This window comes from Orycteropus afer, unplaced genomic scaffold (genome assembly GCF_000298275.1).
Source record: "Orycteropus afer afer isolate SDZICR_OR568_19922 unplaced genomic scaffold, OryAfe1.0 scaffold00402, whole genome shotgun sequence".
Taxonomy (NCBI): Eukaryota; Metazoa; Chordata; class Mammalia; order Tubulidentata; family Orycteropodidae; genus Orycteropus; species Orycteropus afer.
In genome coordinates this window covers 660,746-678,248 of record NW_006921989.1, presented here as the reverse complement: position 1 = coordinate 678,248, position 17,503 = coordinate 660,746, and the positions used below count along the sequence as shown (strand labels likewise).

General features: G+C 49.7%; 1 protein-coding gene across 1 annotated transcript in view; it reads right to left on the bottom strand.

Moving 5' to 3' along the window:
* The window catches only part of LOC103207923 (complement C3-like), a 29,625-nt gene that overhangs the window by 1,434 nt on the left and 10,688 nt on the right, over positions 1-17,503 (bottom strand). The window contains exons 22-34 of the mRNA XM_007953624.1: positions 16,892-17,027; positions 16,504-16,707; positions 15,102-15,177; positions 14,657-14,816; positions 12,813-12,908; positions 12,502-12,655; positions 10,901-11,073; positions 10,589-10,747; positions 7,910-7,969; positions 6,472-6,562; positions 1,899-1,944; positions 525-612; positions 114-200 (exon numbers count right to left, since the gene is read on the bottom strand). Coding sequence (XP_007951815.1) covers positions 114-200; positions 525-612; positions 1,899-1,944; positions 6,472-6,562; positions 7,910-7,969; positions 10,589-10,747; positions 10,901-11,073; positions 12,502-12,655; positions 12,813-12,908; positions 14,657-14,816; positions 15,102-15,177; positions 16,504-16,707; positions 16,892-17,027 — 1,530 coding nt within the window. The remainder of the gene's footprint in view (positions 1-113; positions 201-524; positions 613-1,898; positions 1,945-6,471; positions 6,563-7,909; positions 7,970-10,588; positions 10,748-10,900; positions 11,074-12,501; positions 12,656-12,812; positions 12,909-14,656; positions 14,817-15,101; positions 15,178-16,503; positions 16,708-16,891; positions 17,028-17,503) is intronic.

The window sequence follows — 17,503 nt, the reverse complement described above, 5'->3', positions numbered from 1 at the left end:
TGGGCAATCCTACTTCCGTAGTGATACTGCCTCGGAAACCCAAGGAGGGGTCGCTATGAGTCGGGGCCGACTCGACGGCACATAACAACAACAACACAACAAGGTTTCCTTACCTTCTCCAGGTAGAGGACCACAGTGCTGTCACTGGAGCTTGTCTTGGTCTCATACTGGAAGGCGTATGTCTCCACATCACTGGTGAGCTGAGGCAGAGGAGGTGGTTGGGGGTTGGCAGAGACCCTCTGAGGCCCCCAACCCTGAGAGTTCCAATAATCATGAAGCAACTCCGAGGAGAGACCCCAGCTCTCATCCAGTGAGCTCCAGTGTTGGGGAAACTGAAGCCCAGTCAGGGCAAGGACTTTGCTAAGATTATGGAGGGAGTCAACCAAAAGTGACCATGGACCATGAAGCATGAACCCGGGGGCCTTGACATGAGGTGAACGCTGCCCTGCACCCACATAGGAGTGGGGGAGGATGTCAAGCACCCTCACGCTGGCTCATTGGGGGGCATGTAAGTCCAGTGTTACCTGTTTGAGGTCATCCTGGTTGGGGTAGAAGCCGGTAAGCAGGGAGACCTCCATCATGGTCATCGTGGCCTCTCGATCACCCAGGAACCTGAGGATTTCACAGCCCCAGTGTCTCATCCACCCGTCCTGCTGCCTCTCCCCACATTGCCCTCACTCTGCTCCAAGCTGCCGTCATCTCTCGCCTGGCCTAGTGCAGTAGCCTCCTTCCAGGCGTCCTTGTGTCCACTCTGCTCCCAACAGCAGGGAGCTTGAGCAATCCCAAATCTGCTTTGTGACCTCCTTTACCGAACACCTTGTCTCAGGCTTGATACCCCTCTGCCTCACCCCCACTCACCCCAACCTCTTGCTCTTAAGTAGCTGTCTTTCTCCTGGCACAGGGCCTTTGCACGCGTCCTCCCTCAGCCTGGAATCCTTTTTTCCTCCCTCTTTGCCCTGAAACACCTCCTCATCTTGCCAGCCCAGCTGCCACATCACTCCCTCCCTCTGGGAAGCCTTTGCCTCCTAGACACTAGGCCAGTTCCTCTGACTTGTCTTCCCATGGGTCCTCGAAGGCCCTATCTTTGCCACATTTAATCGCAGTTGGGTGATTATTTGGTTATTATCTGACTCCTCTGTGCTGGGCTGTGAGCCCTGCCAGGGAAGGGAGGGGCTGCCTTGCTCACAGCTGTGTCTCAGCTTCTAGAACAGAGCTTGGCACACAGTAGATGCTCAACCTATTGAGCATTTTCTTTCCAGTTGCCATCACGCTGACCCCAATTTACAGCAACCCCATGTGTGTCAGAGTAGAACTGTGTTCCGTAGGGCTTCTAGTGACTGAGTTTTGGGAAATAGATCATCAGGCTTTGCTTCGGAGGCATCTCTGGATGGACTCGAATTTCCAACCTTTCTATTGTTTGCACCTCCCAGGGACTCCAAATGCTCAATATTGCTTAAATTTGGGGCAGACCTGGCTGGGGACGCTTGAGGGACACAGCAGGGCTAGGGTAGAAGCTGGAGTATAAGCAGAAGATTGGGTCTAGGGAGAGCTGTGGACTTTGGAGCCCACTCTGGGCCTCTGCATCACAGAGCATGTTGGTATATTGGAGGCTGTCATTCTGGGATACACTTGGCAGGATGGGGAATTGGATGGAGGGCAGGATGGGGCATACTCATGGGAAGGCAGGAGGAAGGGTGGGATGGAGACAAGGGTAGGAGGGCAGGATCTGGCATAAGATGGGGAGAGTGGTGATGGACAGGCTGGGGGGTTGGGAAGCCCCTTCCCCCAGGATTGGCTGGTTTCTTGCCCTACATTCAGTGCACAGCTAGGTTTGCTACAGAGTCTGGGTAACAGCATTAGGCCCTCCCCCTACCCAGCTCCAGATCCTGGTGCCCCACCTTGTTTCCATCCGGAGGTGGAAGGTCTCCTCCCCTTTTTTCTTCTCTGCAGAGAGAAAACAGGAGTATAGATGCTGGGTAGCACATGAGTTAAATGCACGGCCTCTGGAGCCAGCTTCGTGGGTTCACATCCTAACTGCTGTGTGATTATGGGCAAAAGGCTTAACCTCTCTGTGCTTTGGTTTCTTCTTCTGTGAAATGACAATCATAGTAGCTCCAACCTGACAGCTTGTTGCAAGGATTAAATGAGTTAATATAAGGACAGCACTTAGCACAGTGCCTGGTCAGTGCTATATAAATGTTAGTCGTTGCTATTACTATTATTAGGAAATGGGACCTAACCCAAAGCTCTGGTCACTTTTGTTGTTGTTGCTAGGTGCTGTGGAGTTGGTTCCAATGCTCGTAGCGACCCTGTGTCCAACGGAATGAAACACTGCCGGGTCCTGCGCTTTTTTATTCCTGAAAGTCCTAATAAGTAAGGCCTTTTGGGTGAAGGGAAAGGCAAGATACCAAAGTGAGTGACCAACACAATAACACTAAGGAAAAAGAAGACACTGAGAGGTGCCGACAACAAAGATGAACCCCTTTTGCATTATTGTGTGCCGTTGAGTCAGACCCGACTCACAGCAACCCCTCCTTGGGTTTCCAAGGTGGCATCACTACAGAAGTAGATCGCCCAACCTTCCTTCCGAGGAGTGGCTGGTGGGTTTGAACCATCAGCCTTCTAGTTAGCAGTCAAGTGCCTTAGGCAGTATGCCACCAGAGCTCTTCTTTTCATGATAGTTAAGGTTATATGTCTACTTGTCTTGGCCTGCTTTTTTTCTTTTTTTTTTTTGGCTGGGAAATATATATATCATAATTCTGCATCACTTTTTTTTTTATGTGTTTGTGATTTGGGTGAAAGTTTACAGAGCAAATTCACAGCAGTTCACATACATTTTGTCTCAGGACATTGACTACAATTTCCCACAATGCAACAGCTCCCCTTCCACTTCCTCCCCATAGTTACTTCTTCCCTGTGTCCTTCTTTTCATGCACCCTTGCCCCTGATCTATGTCCCTGTGCATACACAGCCCTTCTATTCTTCTATGATTGTTCTCTCCAAGGAGTGCATCTGCCTAGTGCAAATGTTCACCTCATATGTTTGTCTTTTGTTTGGCTGGAAGCCACAGGTATGGGTTCAATTCCAGAGCTGAAGGGCAGGTAGGGGCCATAGTCTCAGTGGTTCCATCAGACTCTATCAGACCAGCAAACCTAGTCCCCCACCTCTTTATTTTCCCCAAATGATTTTGAGTTTTTTTCTACACTGTTCTCCCACTCTATCTAGGATCTCCTACATGGATCCCCTTCTAAGTGGTTGACAGTGGTAGCTGGGCACCATCTAGCTCTTCTGGTCTAATAGTCATACAGGCTGGGGATCGCATGGTGTGTTAGTCACTTGGACTAATTGTTTCCATTAATCTTTGGTTTTCTCCATTTTTCTTTGCTCTGACTGAGGAGAGACCCATTGTTGCATTTAGATGGCTTGCAGGCTTTTAAGATCCCAGTTGCTACTTGCCAAAGTAGGAGGTGGAACAATGTTTTGTGTAGTATGTTATGCCAATTGAGCTTGATGTCCCCTGAGACTATGGTCCTGAGCACACAGGTCCAACTACTCGCTCCTTCTGGGTAGCTGGCTGTGCCCATGAAGTGACTACAACCCTGTCCCTTGTCAGCTCTACTATACACCTGGGAATTCTTACAGAACATAGCAATACACTTGTAAAAACATTGTCTTGGCCTGGTTTTGAGTGGCTTGGCAGCTGGATGTAGTATTCCCTATGATGAGACTGGTGATCAATTCCATGGTGGAATCTACTGTGAGCAGCTGAGTAGCTGCTTTTGGGATTGGGGTGGAGGCTGCTCCCATGATATGAGGAGAAGATTTAGGAATGGTCTGTAGCTTTTGGCTTGCTTGAACCCTGCATGTGGCCGAGTTGTTGTTCAGCAGCCTGCCATGTTGTGTGCTGATCTTGGGTCTCTTAATGGACTTGAATCAATGGCCTGCCATGTGATTTGGTAATATTGGGACTGTGCCATTTTGCTTGTCGACCCTGGATTTGTCAGCCTCTGCAGACAGCAGCTGAGTGAAGAAAAGCCTCCAGCTTCAGTGGGCCGGGAGCAGGAGGCAGAGCTGAAGCCCAAGGTCGAGGGGCTCTCACCCAGTCCCTAGAGCCTGGCACTTTGAATTTGGACTTCTAGCCTCTAAAACTGTAAGAGAATATACTCCTGTTTGTTAAAGGATCCACTTGTGCTGTTTCCTGTTAGAGCAGCGCTAGGTAACCATAACACGCTTATATACACAATACTGCGTTATCAGTGATAACAAACATTAATCTACAGGTAAATAGATGGGTGGACAGGCTGAATGATCAGGTGTGTCTAGGCAAAAGGGAATATACCCATGACCATATATAAGGGCAAACAGTAGACAGGAATATAGGGTGAACAGTTACACCAGGTAGATAAACTCCTTAGAGCAATCAATCATGGGAGAACAGAAGGGCAGTGTTTGCACAGGGAGACAGCTCAGGGGGCAGGCATGCATAGGAAAGAAGGACACAGGGAAGAGGTAACTACAGGGAGGAAGTGGGAAGAGAGCTGTTACATTGTGGGGAACTGCAGACAATGTCATGAAACAAAACATGTATGAACTATATGGAAAATGATTTTGCTCTGTAAATGTTCACCCAAATCACAATAAAAATTTTTTAAAATAAAGAAGTCCTGGTGAGCCTATCCTCATCCCCACAGGGAGCTTCCAACGGCAGGGTCCGCTCTCCTTCTTTGAACTCTGGAATCCCTCCATCTCTGACCATCTGCACAGCACCATCATTTCCCACCGGAGCCTGTGCGATCAGCTCCTCCCTGGATTCCCAGCTCCACCCTCCTACCACACAGTTTGTTTCCTCCACAGCAGCCTGAGGGCACCTGTGAACTCTGGAGCCAGATCTGTTCCTCTTCTGCTCGGAACATTCCGTGGCTCCCACCCTACTCAGAGCAAAAGCCCAAGTTCTCACTGAAGCCCATGAGTCTCTTCCCCATCTTCCCTGTCACCTCTCCAACTCTTTCTCCTAGAACTCTACCACTTGCTCCTTTGTAGCTGCATTGGCCTTGCTGTTCCTCACAAGCTCATCCCTGCCTCAGGGCCTTTGCACCTGCTGTTCTGATTGCCAGGAATGCTTTTCCCTCAAACTCTTCCTGGCTCACTCCCTCACCTCCTCCATGTCTCAGCAGAGATGACACCTCTCTTCAACTCTGTGCCACCTTTTCCTATTTTATTTTGTATGCTACTTACTGTCATCTGTTGTTATGCTATATAATTGTTTATAATACAGACTGTTTATGTTATAAATAACAGCATGAGTATAGTATATTGTTATTTGTGTGTTACTGTTTGTCTCTCACACTAGAATGTGGGCTCCAGGAGGAGGGTCTTTTCTTGTTCATCCCTGTGTTCCTAGTGCCAAGAAATAGGATCTGGCATCAGTAAATGCCCAGTAGATACTTGTTGAATGACTGAATAAAGTGATTAAAACAAGCAAACACCTGTCATCAAGTCTCTTCATGGCAGCCCCGTGTGTGTCAGGGTAGAATTGTGCCCCCTGGGGTTTTTAATGCTGACTTTTTTGGAAGGAGATCACCAGGGCTTTCTTCTGAGGTCCCTGGGGAGACTCAAACCTTCAACCTTCCGGTTAGCAACTGAGTGTGTTTACCATTTATGCCGCCCAGGGCCTCTGACTGAAGCAATACATGTGCATGATGCATAGGGCATGTTCCATGACCCATAGCTAAAGTAAAACAATAAAAAGAACGACTGGGTGTCCCTGGGTCTAGGCTTGATAGGAGCCCTGGTGGCTTGGTGGTTAAGCACTCGGTTGCTAACCAAAAGGTCGGCCACACAAATCCATCAGCTGCTCCGTGGAAGACAGATGCAGCAGTTTGTTTCCGTAAAGATTTAGAGCTTTGAAACCCCCATGGGAATATTCTACTCTGTCCTGTAGGGTCATTATGAGTTGGAATTGGCTCGACAAAAACAGTCTAAGCTCACCTTAAGGTGCGCCTGACACAAGCCATGATATTTCGAGTCACCTCGTATGCATGTGAGAGCTGGACAATGAATAAGGAAGACTAAAGAAGAATTGATGCTTTGAGTTGTGGTGTTGGTAAAGAATGCTGAAAGTTATCATGGACTGCTCAAAGAACTAACAGATCTGTCCTGGCGGAAGTGCAGCCGGAATGCTCCTTGGAGGCGAGAATGGCCAGACCTCATCTCACCTATTTTGGTCATGTTGTCAGAAGGGACCATTCCCTGGAGAAGGATGTCATGCTTGGTAGGGTGGAGGGTAGACGAAGGAGGGGAAGGCCCTCAATGAGATGGATTGACACAGTGGCTGCGACAATGGGCTCAAATATAGCAGGGATCATGGCACAGGAGCTGGTGCAGGACTGGGCAGTGTTTTGTTCTGCTGTGCATGGGGTCGCTATGAGTCAGACATGACTCGATGGCACCTAACAACAACAACAAGCTCACCTTCCAGCGCACTGTGGAGGGTCACATTCAGGTGGTACTGATTGCAGGTGTCCTCCCCCGGCTCTGGGATCTTATGGTACATGGTTAGGATCTGCCCAGGCAAGAAAGGGGTGTCACAGCTCGTCCCTACCCTCTCCCCTTCCTCCTCACTACAGTCCTTGTCTGCCCAGGTCTTTGCCCAGGTGAGAAATTCATAGTGAAGTTTGCCCCCTTCAATTCTTAGACGCAGTAGCCATAATGTTCTCTAGAGTCTAGACCAGCTCTGTCTAGTGAACTAACTGTGGTAATGGATGGGGTCTCTAAATGTACTATCTAGTAGGGTAGCCACTAGCCACGTGTGGCTACTGAGCACTTGAAATGTGGCTAGTGTGCCTGAGGAAGTGGATGTGTAGTTTTATTTAATTTAAATTTAAATTTCACTGAAGCTCAAGGAGGAGTGTGAGTTGCCCAAGGTCAGCTAACAAAGTCAGAGTTTCAACCATGACTCTATATCCTGAACCATGACAATAGGCTGCCCCGAGTTTGGTTAACAAAAGGTCTATCTTCCTGGGCCAGAGGGTCTGGGGCTGGAAGATGTTGTGGGGCTACTGGCTCAAATTTAGGAGAAGGGTAGAGTTATCATCTGGACCTTGGCAAGCATCCTGTGGGGAGTATCTCCCCTGGGGAAGCAAAGAAGGAGACACCCCCCTAACAGACTCAGCATACATGTTGTTGTTGTTATGTGCCGTCAAGTTGGACCTGACTCACAGTGACCCCTCCTTGGGTTTCCGAGGCAGTATCACTACGGAAGTAGGTTACCCAACCTTCCTTCTGAGGAGTGGCTGGTGGGTTTGAACCGCCAGCCTTCTGGTTAGCAGTCAAGTGCCTTAGGCACTACACTACCAGAGCTCCCAGCATACATAGGAGGGGCAAACCAAAGACCCAAACCAGTTGCTGTTGGGTTGATCTCAAGTCACAGTGATGCCATGTTCGTCAGAGTAGAACTGTGCTCCATGGTGTTTTCAGTGGCTGATTTTCTCAGAAATAGATCACAAGGTCTGTCTTCTGAGGCCCCTCTGGGTGGATTAGAACTGCCAACCTTTTGGTTAGAAGCTGAGTGCACTGTTTCACCACCCAGGGCTTCATAGGAGGGGCAGATGGATCCAAAGACATCTGGCCTCTACCTTCCCTGACTGTGTCTTAGAGCAAGTGAAGATCTTTCTGAACTTCCATTTCTCCACCTGTTGAATGGAGTCCCTACCTGAACCTATTTCCCAGGGTGGTTTTGAAGTCTTCATGGCCTGGCTCCCAGCAAACAGTAGTGCCCTAGATGGTAGCTACCATCATTTCTAATTTCGATCTTGTCTTAGAGTCTGGGACTGGCCCCTGCTCCCACCAACTAGAGGGGGGCCCTGCGCTCCATGTAAGGACCCCAGCCAAGGGTGAGATCCAGACCTACCGAGATGGTGCCTCTTCCGGTGCCACTGGCTTTGATCTCTAGGTCATCCTGGGCTGAGAACTGTAGGAGATGGGGAGGGGTATTTGAGGGCAGAAGAAGAAGCAAAGCATAGCTCAGGTGCAGTGGGTGGGAGACGAGCAGGCACCAGCATGGGGCCTTGGTAAAGTCCCACACTCTGGCCTCTGGTGACTGCCCCCTCTTCCCATGTGGATGGTTGGTCTTTTCCTTCTTGATTGGGCATGTATGGTATCTACATTGCCATGGATCAGCTAGAACCATGGACTCAGGCCGAATCCTAATGTACCCAGTAACCAATTGCTGTCAAGGTGACTCTGACTCCTAGTGACCTCACGTGTGTCAGAGAAGAACTACACTCCACAGGGTTTTCAATGGCTTATTTTTCAGAATCAAGACTTTCTTCCAAGTCTCTTCTGTGTGGACTTAAACCACCAACCTTTCCATTAGTGGCCAACCACATTAACAATTGGCACCACCCAGGAATTCCATGTCTCTCAAGTTTGCCTACTTTGTAGCATCTCCAGAAGTCCTCATTGTGTGCCCCCCATGAAACTCTTCTCCCTGGCATCTATGCATCTACTCTCTTTTCCCCATTTCATTCTTTTCACACCAGCTAGAACAAATTTTTCAAATTCACATACAATCACACCCTGGCTTCAGCCCCATTTCTCATAAGATAAAGTCCTGAATCCTTGCCACAGTCCCCCAGCCTTCATGCTCTGAACTCTGCCAACCTCTCCAGCCTCCTGTTAGACTTATGCCCCCCGTGCACCCTCACCTCCAGCCATTCCTGTGCCTGCTTCAGGATCTCCACTCTATGCTGTTTCCTATGCCAGGAATGCCTTTTCCCCTCCCTGCCCCCTTCATCTTGATAACTTCCTATTTATCCACTGAACATAGGTGTGACCTTGGACAAATTATTTTGCTCCTCAGTCCTTCCATTTCCCCACTTGTAAAGTGTGGTCAATAGTTGTTGTTGTTATATGCCATCGAGTCGGACCTGACTCATAGCAACCCCTCCTTGGATTTCCGAAGCAGTATCACTACAGAAGTGGATTGCCCCATCTTCCTTCCGAGGAGTGGCTGGTGGGTTTGAACCACCAGCCTTCTGGTTAGCAGTCAAGTGACTTAAGCACTATGCTACCAGAGCTCCAGTGGTCAATAGTAGTACCAACTTAAAGTGTTGTTAAGGAATGGATGGTATGCAAAAACAGTGCCTGGTGCCTAACTAACAAATATCAGCTGGTGCCATGTTGTATGTACCACCATTTTAATGTGATTATGAATATGAATATGGTGTAAGTGAGATAATGGCCTGTTTCACCTCTCAGGGTGGAAGCCAAAGTCCTCCCTGTGGCCCACAAGGCCCTGCACTATCTGCACCTTCACCTCCCTGCCTTCACCTCTCCCCATCCTCCCCTCACGCCTTTCCCTGCCACACTAGCCTCCTTGCTGTTCTTGGAAAATTCCTGCCTCAGGACCTTTGCGCTTATTGTTTCCTCTGCCTAGATAAGCTGTATACAGGGCTCACTCTCTCTCCTTAAGGCCTTTGTTCAAATATTATCTTCTTGGTGAGATCTTCTCTGCCCTCTATATCTAAAATTGCAACTTATTGATGCCCCATCCCCCATCCCCTTCCTGCTTATTTTTTTCCCCCATAGAACTTATAGCCATTCAACACACTACATAGTTTACTTATTCATTTCTTCATTGTCTATATAAATATAAAATATAAAATTCTGCTCAATTCTGACTCATAGGACAGAATAAAACTGCCCCATAGGATTTCCAAGCCTGCAAATCTTTATGGAAGCCGAATGGGGACTTTTTATTTTGTTTTGTTTCGTTTCATTCAGGGCTGTATGCCCAGAACCTAAAACAGTGCCTGTAACACAGTAAGTGCTTGATAAACATGTGTCGAATGATTGAAACTTAAATGCCACGTTCCTTCATGGATATTTCCTTACCCCCACCCAGGTTATTTACCCTAAAAACAAACAACCAGTTACCACTGAGTTGACTCCAACTTTGGAGACCCCACATGCATCAGAATAGAACTGGGCTCCCTAGGGTTTTCAAGGACTGAGTCTTTGCAAGTAGATGGCTAGGACTTCCTTCTGAGGCATCTTTAGCAGTTGAACATGTTAACCATTTGTACCACCCAGAGACACTATTATCTTCTGTACACACCCTTTTCCCTTTCCTTCTGTTTGTTGTTGTTGTTGCTGTTGTGTGCCATCAAGTAGCGACCCCTCTTTGGGTTTCCAAGGCAGTATCTCTAAGGAAGTAGATTGCCTAACCTTCCTTCGGAGGAGTGGCTGGTGGGTTTGAACCGCCAGCCTTCTGGTTAGTAGACAAGTGCCTTAGGCATTGCACTACCAGAGCTCCTTCCTTCTGTTTAGAAGGCTTAAAGGCACTAATATTTTTAATGTCTTTGTTTATTTGTGGACTGTAAGCTCCATGAGGGCAGGGGCCATAGATCTCTCATAATGTATATCCATTGCTTGGCACACAGTAGGTGGCCAGGAAATGGTTGTGGAACAAATGAATCAATGTGTGAACAGCATAGCCAAATCTCTAACGGTTATGAGATAATTTGGGAGGTAGATGACAGATGACACATCTGTGTGGAGTTCTGTCTGCCCCTCAATGTGGTGGTACCTTTGCTGACCGCTGCTGGTAGGCATTGTTCTGGTCGATGAGCCACTCCACATTCATGGCTCTCTTGGGAGCACTGATCTGGATGTGGAGATCCTGAACGCCCTCAAAGGGGACAGCTTCGCGGAAGCGGGTCAGGGCCTGGAGAGCCACCACCGTGGTCTGGGTGTTGGGAGAGGGGCATGGTTCAGCACCATAGACAGCTCCCCAGCCATGAGGGTTCATTCTGGGGCCCCCTGTCCCTCAGCACCACTTTTAGCGTCCCCACCCCCACCCCCTGGACAAGGCTGCCTTACGTCTGGAGGTCCACATCACCTGGGTGGACCGGAAGCCCCCTCCTAGTTCCCGCTTCTCCAGTAACCACTTGGCGATGGTGTGTGTCTCACTGATCCGACCCAGCTCCAGCTTTTGCAGCAGTGCATAGGCTGTGGCTTCAATGGTGTACAAGGAGTACCAGTCCTTTTCTTCCACTGGCCAATGGCTTTTGTCTAGAAGAGGCATGCCATCTTGTCAGCCACAGCTGGGCCCAACCACCTCAATATGCCTGCTCCTTGTGGCATCTGGCCCAATTGTTCTCATCTGCCATTTTATTAAGCACCTACTTTATGTGAAGCCCTATGCTGAGGGGGTATATTGACATTGCATTTTCAGAAAACCCTAGAAAACAGGGATTCCAACTACACAAAGATAAGGAAACTGAGGTTCAAATAAGCCCCGTGCCTGGGGGCAGCAGGGAACTGAACGGAACAGTTTGGAACAACTGAGGGAGACAAACTCGTCTGTCAGTTTGTCTTATGGTGGTGGCTTGCATGTTGCTGTGAAGCTGGAGTCTATGCCACCGGTGTTTCAAATGCCAGCAGGGTCACCCATTGTGGACAGGCTTCAGTGGAGCTTCCAGACTAAGACAGACTCAGAAGAAGGAAGAGGCCATCCACTTCTCAAAGAATTGGCCAGTGAAAACCTTAGGAATAAGCTCCACCAGGTCCCTCCAACCCAACTGTAAGCGAGTTTTCCTTACCCCATTCCTCTTGACTTGGGGCATGGAGAAGATCAGATAAGGCTGGTTGGGGGTTGAGAAAGGGAAGGCCATGGGAGGCAGAGCCCTCTCAGTTCTATGACCTCTGTCTATCCTTGACCACACCCATCACATCCTCATTGCAGGGTGTTTGTACATGCTGTTCCCTTTGCTTGGGGTGCCGTTGGCCATTCACATAGGTGCATGATTCATCCCAGTCAAAGGGTCACCTTTCCACAAGGCCTTCCAGTCCTCCCAATCCTTATTCTTCTCCCTTCTCCCATGAATCTTGTTTGTCATCCTCTAAGCACGTATCTCAATTTAGAATTATAAGTCAATCTCTCTGTGTTCTGCCTACCTCTTTCAGAGACTGGGGACCACTAAGGGTAGGGATTATATCTGTCTTGTTCAGTTTAGTGTCTCCAGATCTGAGCTCAAGGGCTGGGACACAGTGTTGTGGTTGCTATTAGCTGCCATTAAGTTGGTCCCTGACTCATGGCAATCCTATGCCCAATGGAATCAAACTATACTAATCCAGAGAGCTTTCACTGACTGACTTTTCAGAAGTGGATCACCAGGCCTTTCTTCCTGGTCTGTCTTAATCTGGAAGCTCCATTGAAACCTGTTCAGCATCCTAGCAACACACAAACCTCCATGGGCAGATGGGTGGTGGCTGTCTTGAGATGCAGTGACCACAAAACAAACCTGGGTCTTCCATATGGAAGGCAAGAATTCTATCACTGAACCACCGCTGCCCTCTGGCACACAGTAGAAGCTCAGTAAATGCTAAGTGATGAGCTACACTTTGCTTGATTTGAGCTCGCACAAGACCGTCTCCCTCCCCACGCCACCCCGTGACTGTGGTTAGCACACAGTTAGTTAAGAAGTGCCCCACACCCACCATGGCTGGCAAACGTGTCCAGACGGTCATTGGCTTTGGGGCTATTGGCGAGGGCCAGTGCATAGGAGACTATGGCTATGGCAAAGGTTGTCTTAATATCAGGAAGCTGTTTCTCCAGGAAGTCACGGGCTCTGTTGATGCTGCCAGTCAAGTTCTAGGGGGTCAGAGGGAGGAAGACCGAGGAAAGTGATCAGGGGATAGGGGATCTGGCAGCTAGAGAAGAGGGAGCCACTGGGGGGGGGGAGTGAGGGGGGCAGTTCCCTGTCCCAGGTGGTTGGACACCCTGCATCTTGGCCCCCCTTCTGTAGGACCAGTACTTCCTGTCCGCACAACTCCTTCCCCTCGTTCAGGGAGATCAGGACAAGCGCCGTGAGGGATATGTCTGCCTCGGAGCCTCGGTAGCCACCCTGTGGATACAAAGCCACACTCCTGCTCCCTTCAGCATCTTGGGGACACCTTCCCCAACCTCTCCTGCCTGCCTTTGAAAACTTCCCAGGTGCCCGGTTCGAGGCTGGATGATGCTGGAGGTGGGATGGGAGAGAGATGGGGCACTGTCTTGGAGTTTGCCTGTGTGAGTTCTGTCCTATTGACAAAAGCTAACTGCCGAGAGGATGCTATGGTAAGCTCTCTACATTAATCTCAGAGCATCATCACCACAGCCCTTCACTGATGAGAAGACTGAGGATCAGAGAGGGCGAAGTCTCCTCATTGCTAGTAAATGACTGACTCAGGGTTCAAACACTTCTTCCGTCTCCCGGCTTCCTCCTTCACCCTTCACAGCCTCTTCCTTCCACAGTGGCTAATGGAGCCTGTGCACACCTGAGTCAGGTCACATCCCTCCTCTGCTACTGCCCTCCCACTTTCCTCAGAGGAAAAGCCAAGCCCACAAGGCCCTGCCCTGTCTCTTCCTGTCCCCCTCACCCTCTCTCTCCCACTTGCTCACTCCACTCCAGCCACACAGGCCTCCTCACTGTTCCTCAAGCAACTCAGGCACAGTCCTGCCTCAGAACCTTTGCACATACTGTTTTCTCTGCTTGAAACACTCTTTCCTGATGCCCACCCACATGAATTGCTCCCTCACCTCATCAGGTCTTTGTACAAATACCTTCATCTCCTCATGAAGCCTTACACAATTACACTCTCATCACCCTAATCCATTTTCCCTGTATAATTTTTTTCATAACACTTTAAATCTACCACATCTTTCATTTCCTTTGGTAAGTTTTCCTGAACACTAGTGCTTTATCGTCACTTCCTTTTGGTGACTTCTCTTGACACTTCCAAGGCCAGGCATGGCCCCTTGCCTAATCCTCTTCTGTATTTTTCTGTTATGGAACTTAGCACAGTCATGATTCAAACAATTGCTGGTTGTAATTATTTGATAAACTTCTGTCTCCTCCACAAGGGCAGGGGCTATAGTTGGCTTCCTTATTGCCATCTGTCTTCTCTGCCTAGCACAAGGCCTGGTATTAGAAATTGGTGAATCAATGTTTGTTGACTGAATGGATGAATGCATAATTTGCTGGGTCCAATGATAGATGCAGGTACAGACTGGTATTCAAGGGAGACTTCCTGGAGGAGGTGGTATCTAACCTAAATCTCAAGGGAAAGCATGATTTGACTAAATTGGGGATGTGTGTGGGAAAGGGATGGGTCAAGGTGATTGCAGGCAGAGAGGGCAGTGTAAGCAGAGACATGGAGATGGGGTTCAAAGCCCCTCCCTAAGCAGTTAAGTGTGAGGCAGGGAGTAGTGAGAGTGAGACTTGAGGGATACAGAGGAAAAGAGATGTAGCACATGGGGGACTGTAGTAGGTGATTGTGAGTCACAAAAGGTGATTGTGCTTCTGGAGGCTGGTGTGGTGGAGTGGTGGGGGGGATGGATGCATTGGTTGGGAGGACTCGGGTCCAATGAGGAGGGTCAGGACTGGTGAGTGCTTGATGTGGGGATGAGGGAGAGAAAGGATCCCAAATGTTCCCATTCCCCTCACAATGTAACGGACCACAGGCTGCAGAGAAGGGGATGTGATCCCAGCCATTGAGCTTTGGCTTATTCCTGTTATCATTCTACCTGAGTGGTCAGGACTCTGGGATTCTCCCATCAGTGGGCAGAACCCAGGGTTTCTCTTGATGGGCCTGGGCAGTGGGCAGTGGGCACCTGCATGGACTTCACGACCACAGGGCCTTTTTCTATGAAGTGCCCGTCCTTCATCTGCCTCTGGGTGATGATCCAATGGGCAACATCACAGAGAGAGTTCGGGTTGAGCACGCTGATTTTGGAGGCCAGGGCGAAGATCCGGAACACATAGCTCGTGAGCCTGGTGGGAGGAAGGGTGATGACTGGGAATGGTGGCCAAGGAAGTCTGGAACAGGGATGTTCACACCATCTCCAGCCCACAGGGGAGCCCACACCATGGGTCACACTGCCCCAGACTGAGCACCCTGACACTCCCTGTCACTCCCCTGGTTGACCAGTGTGGAATGCTACTGGTCTGTCGGTGGTTCCTTGGGCTGCCTGCCCCGAGACCCTGTAGCAGTGTTGTCTCAGGCTGGCCCCTTGGTGTCTGGAGAGGTGGTGGCAGCACTAATGGTGACCATCTCACCAAGTACTTCCTGGGTTTCCCTTGTGGATGTGGTAGGTGCCGTCTGAACTCCGGTGAGTCAGCATCCGGGTGTAACCTGGGGAAACAGGTGGAGGGGGACTTGCAGGGAGAGATGGTGTTTGGGTGTGGCTTATGATGGGGTGTGTCTTGTTATCAGGAATAATCTGGAAGATAGGGTCTAGGTAAGATTTGGGTGTGCATCCCATTTAGCTGTAACATGGAGGAAGAGATATGTTGTCCTTGTGTATTACAGAGGGGGCTTCCGGGCCAAGGAGTCAATGAGGTTTCAGTTTTGGTGTGATCAGTGAGGAGGTAGGTGTATCTGGAGGAGAAGTACCAGTCTCCAGGTGTCGTAGTCTGGGAGTAACCTGGTAATCTGCCATGCGGGGCTACTCTCGAGAAGGCCCTTCTCCAGGTGTGACTTGGGGAGTCGCTGCCTGGATTAAGCCTAGAAGTGTCCGGGTGTAACTTGGGAAGGAGTATAACCTGAAGGGCCATAACCTGTTTTTTTTTTTTTTTATGTAAACAAGGAGTGTCTTTGTTTCTGTGTGTAGATTAGAAGAAGTTACTGCTGGGTGTAATCTGGGGGACACCTCTTGAACCATATTCTGAGGATTATTGCTTGACTATTACCTGAGGTTACCTAGGAGCTTACTGTCTGGGTATAAAATTGGGGGTTCCAGTGTCAGTGTTCAGGTGTCACTGGGAGGCCACCTAAGATGAGTCTAAGAATTTCTGCTTGTGTGTTCCCTGAGGTTACTTGGGGGTAACCCTGAAACCCTGAGGGTGTCGCTGATTGGGGCAGTATCTGGATATGACATAACCTGGGGAGATTGGGGTAAAACTGGGAGCTGATTGTCACATAGTGGTCTGAGAAAAGGGTCAGAGTTCAGAAGTAGCCTGGGATCACTGTTGGGGTCACCTGGGGGCTGATAGCATGTTGTAGTCTGGAGGAGGAGTAGGGTTCAGGAGTAACCTTGGGGTTACTGCCTGGGTGTAACCACAGGATGTATCACTGTTTGGAGATCACCCAGGGTTGGCATCAAGTTGTAATCTGGGTGAGGAGCCAGAGTTTGATATAACTCTTGGTATAACTCAGTGGCCGTCAGTCTCAAGGCTGGACAAGGTGACCCCACAAGCCAGTGGCCCTGCCAAATCTGAGCCAGATGGCCTCTGCTTCTTAGCTGTGTGACCTTGGTCACATTACTTAACATCTCTGTGCCGTTGAAGGTACTCTGGTGGTGCAGTGGTTAAATGCTCATCTGCAGTAACAGGGGTGTTACTGTCTTGGGGTACCATGAGGGCCTCCCCAGCCCTGAGTGTACCCAGCTACCCACCCTGAGTCCCCAGACGCCTTCCCAGAAGGGGACTGAGACCCATGCCCCAGCACTGGTGCTCTTACCGCTGATGATGTTCTCCGTCACCTTGTCCCTGAGCTCTACCCCAACTTTGGCCCACTGGCCTGTGGTGTCCAAGTAGTTGGTCAGGAGGATCAGAGGTGCCAGGGAGCTCAGTGTCTGCTCGGGGCACCCAGTCGGGATCCTCAGCAGCTGCTGTGTCTCTGTGGGTGTCAGGCTGCCCAGGATCGTCTCACCAAGAATGTCACCTGATAGGCAGGCAGGTGGGGTAATTCAGGAATGGCCTAAACCACCTTGGCTCCTTGGTCACCCCATAGGCCTGCCTACATACAGCCCCTTCTGCCCCTCTGCCCAGGTAGGCTCTACAGTAGCCAGCTCCATATCCCCACTTCCACCTCCCTGTTTTCCCAAGAGCAGCTCCATCCTAGGCACCTTGGACGCTGACAAACACTTCTGCTTCCGTGTCGGGCACCTTGTTCAAAATGTCCCGTCTTGACACCAACTCTGTCTGCGTCTGACCTGAGCAGGCACAACTTCTGTGACAAACAGACTCCAGAGCTGAGGAGGTCTGGATGCACAGAGTCTGGGAGGATCCTGAATTGCCGCCCACTTGACCAGACCCCTCCTCCCTAACATGGCCCTAGGAACCCTCGTGGTCTATGGGGACCTCACAAACCTTGGGGGTCCAGTAGGATGCTATGGAACATTCGCTGTATCTGACCCCCCGCCTGTGGGATGGGATGAGAAGGCAACAACAATAATAATGACAATGATAATGACAGTAAGAGGTAGCATTGCTTAGCTATTGAGAACACAGACTCTGGGAGTTCAAATCCCACCTCTTCTGCTTCTTAGCTGTGTGACCTTGGTCACATTACTTAACATCTCTGTGCCACTGAAAGTACTATGGTGGTGCAGTGGTTAAGCGCTCATCTGCTAACCAGAAGTTTGATGGTTTGAACCCATCAGCTGCCCCATGGGAGAAAGACGAGGCAGTCAGTGTCCATAAAGATTTACAGTCTTGGAAACTCTATGGGACAGTTC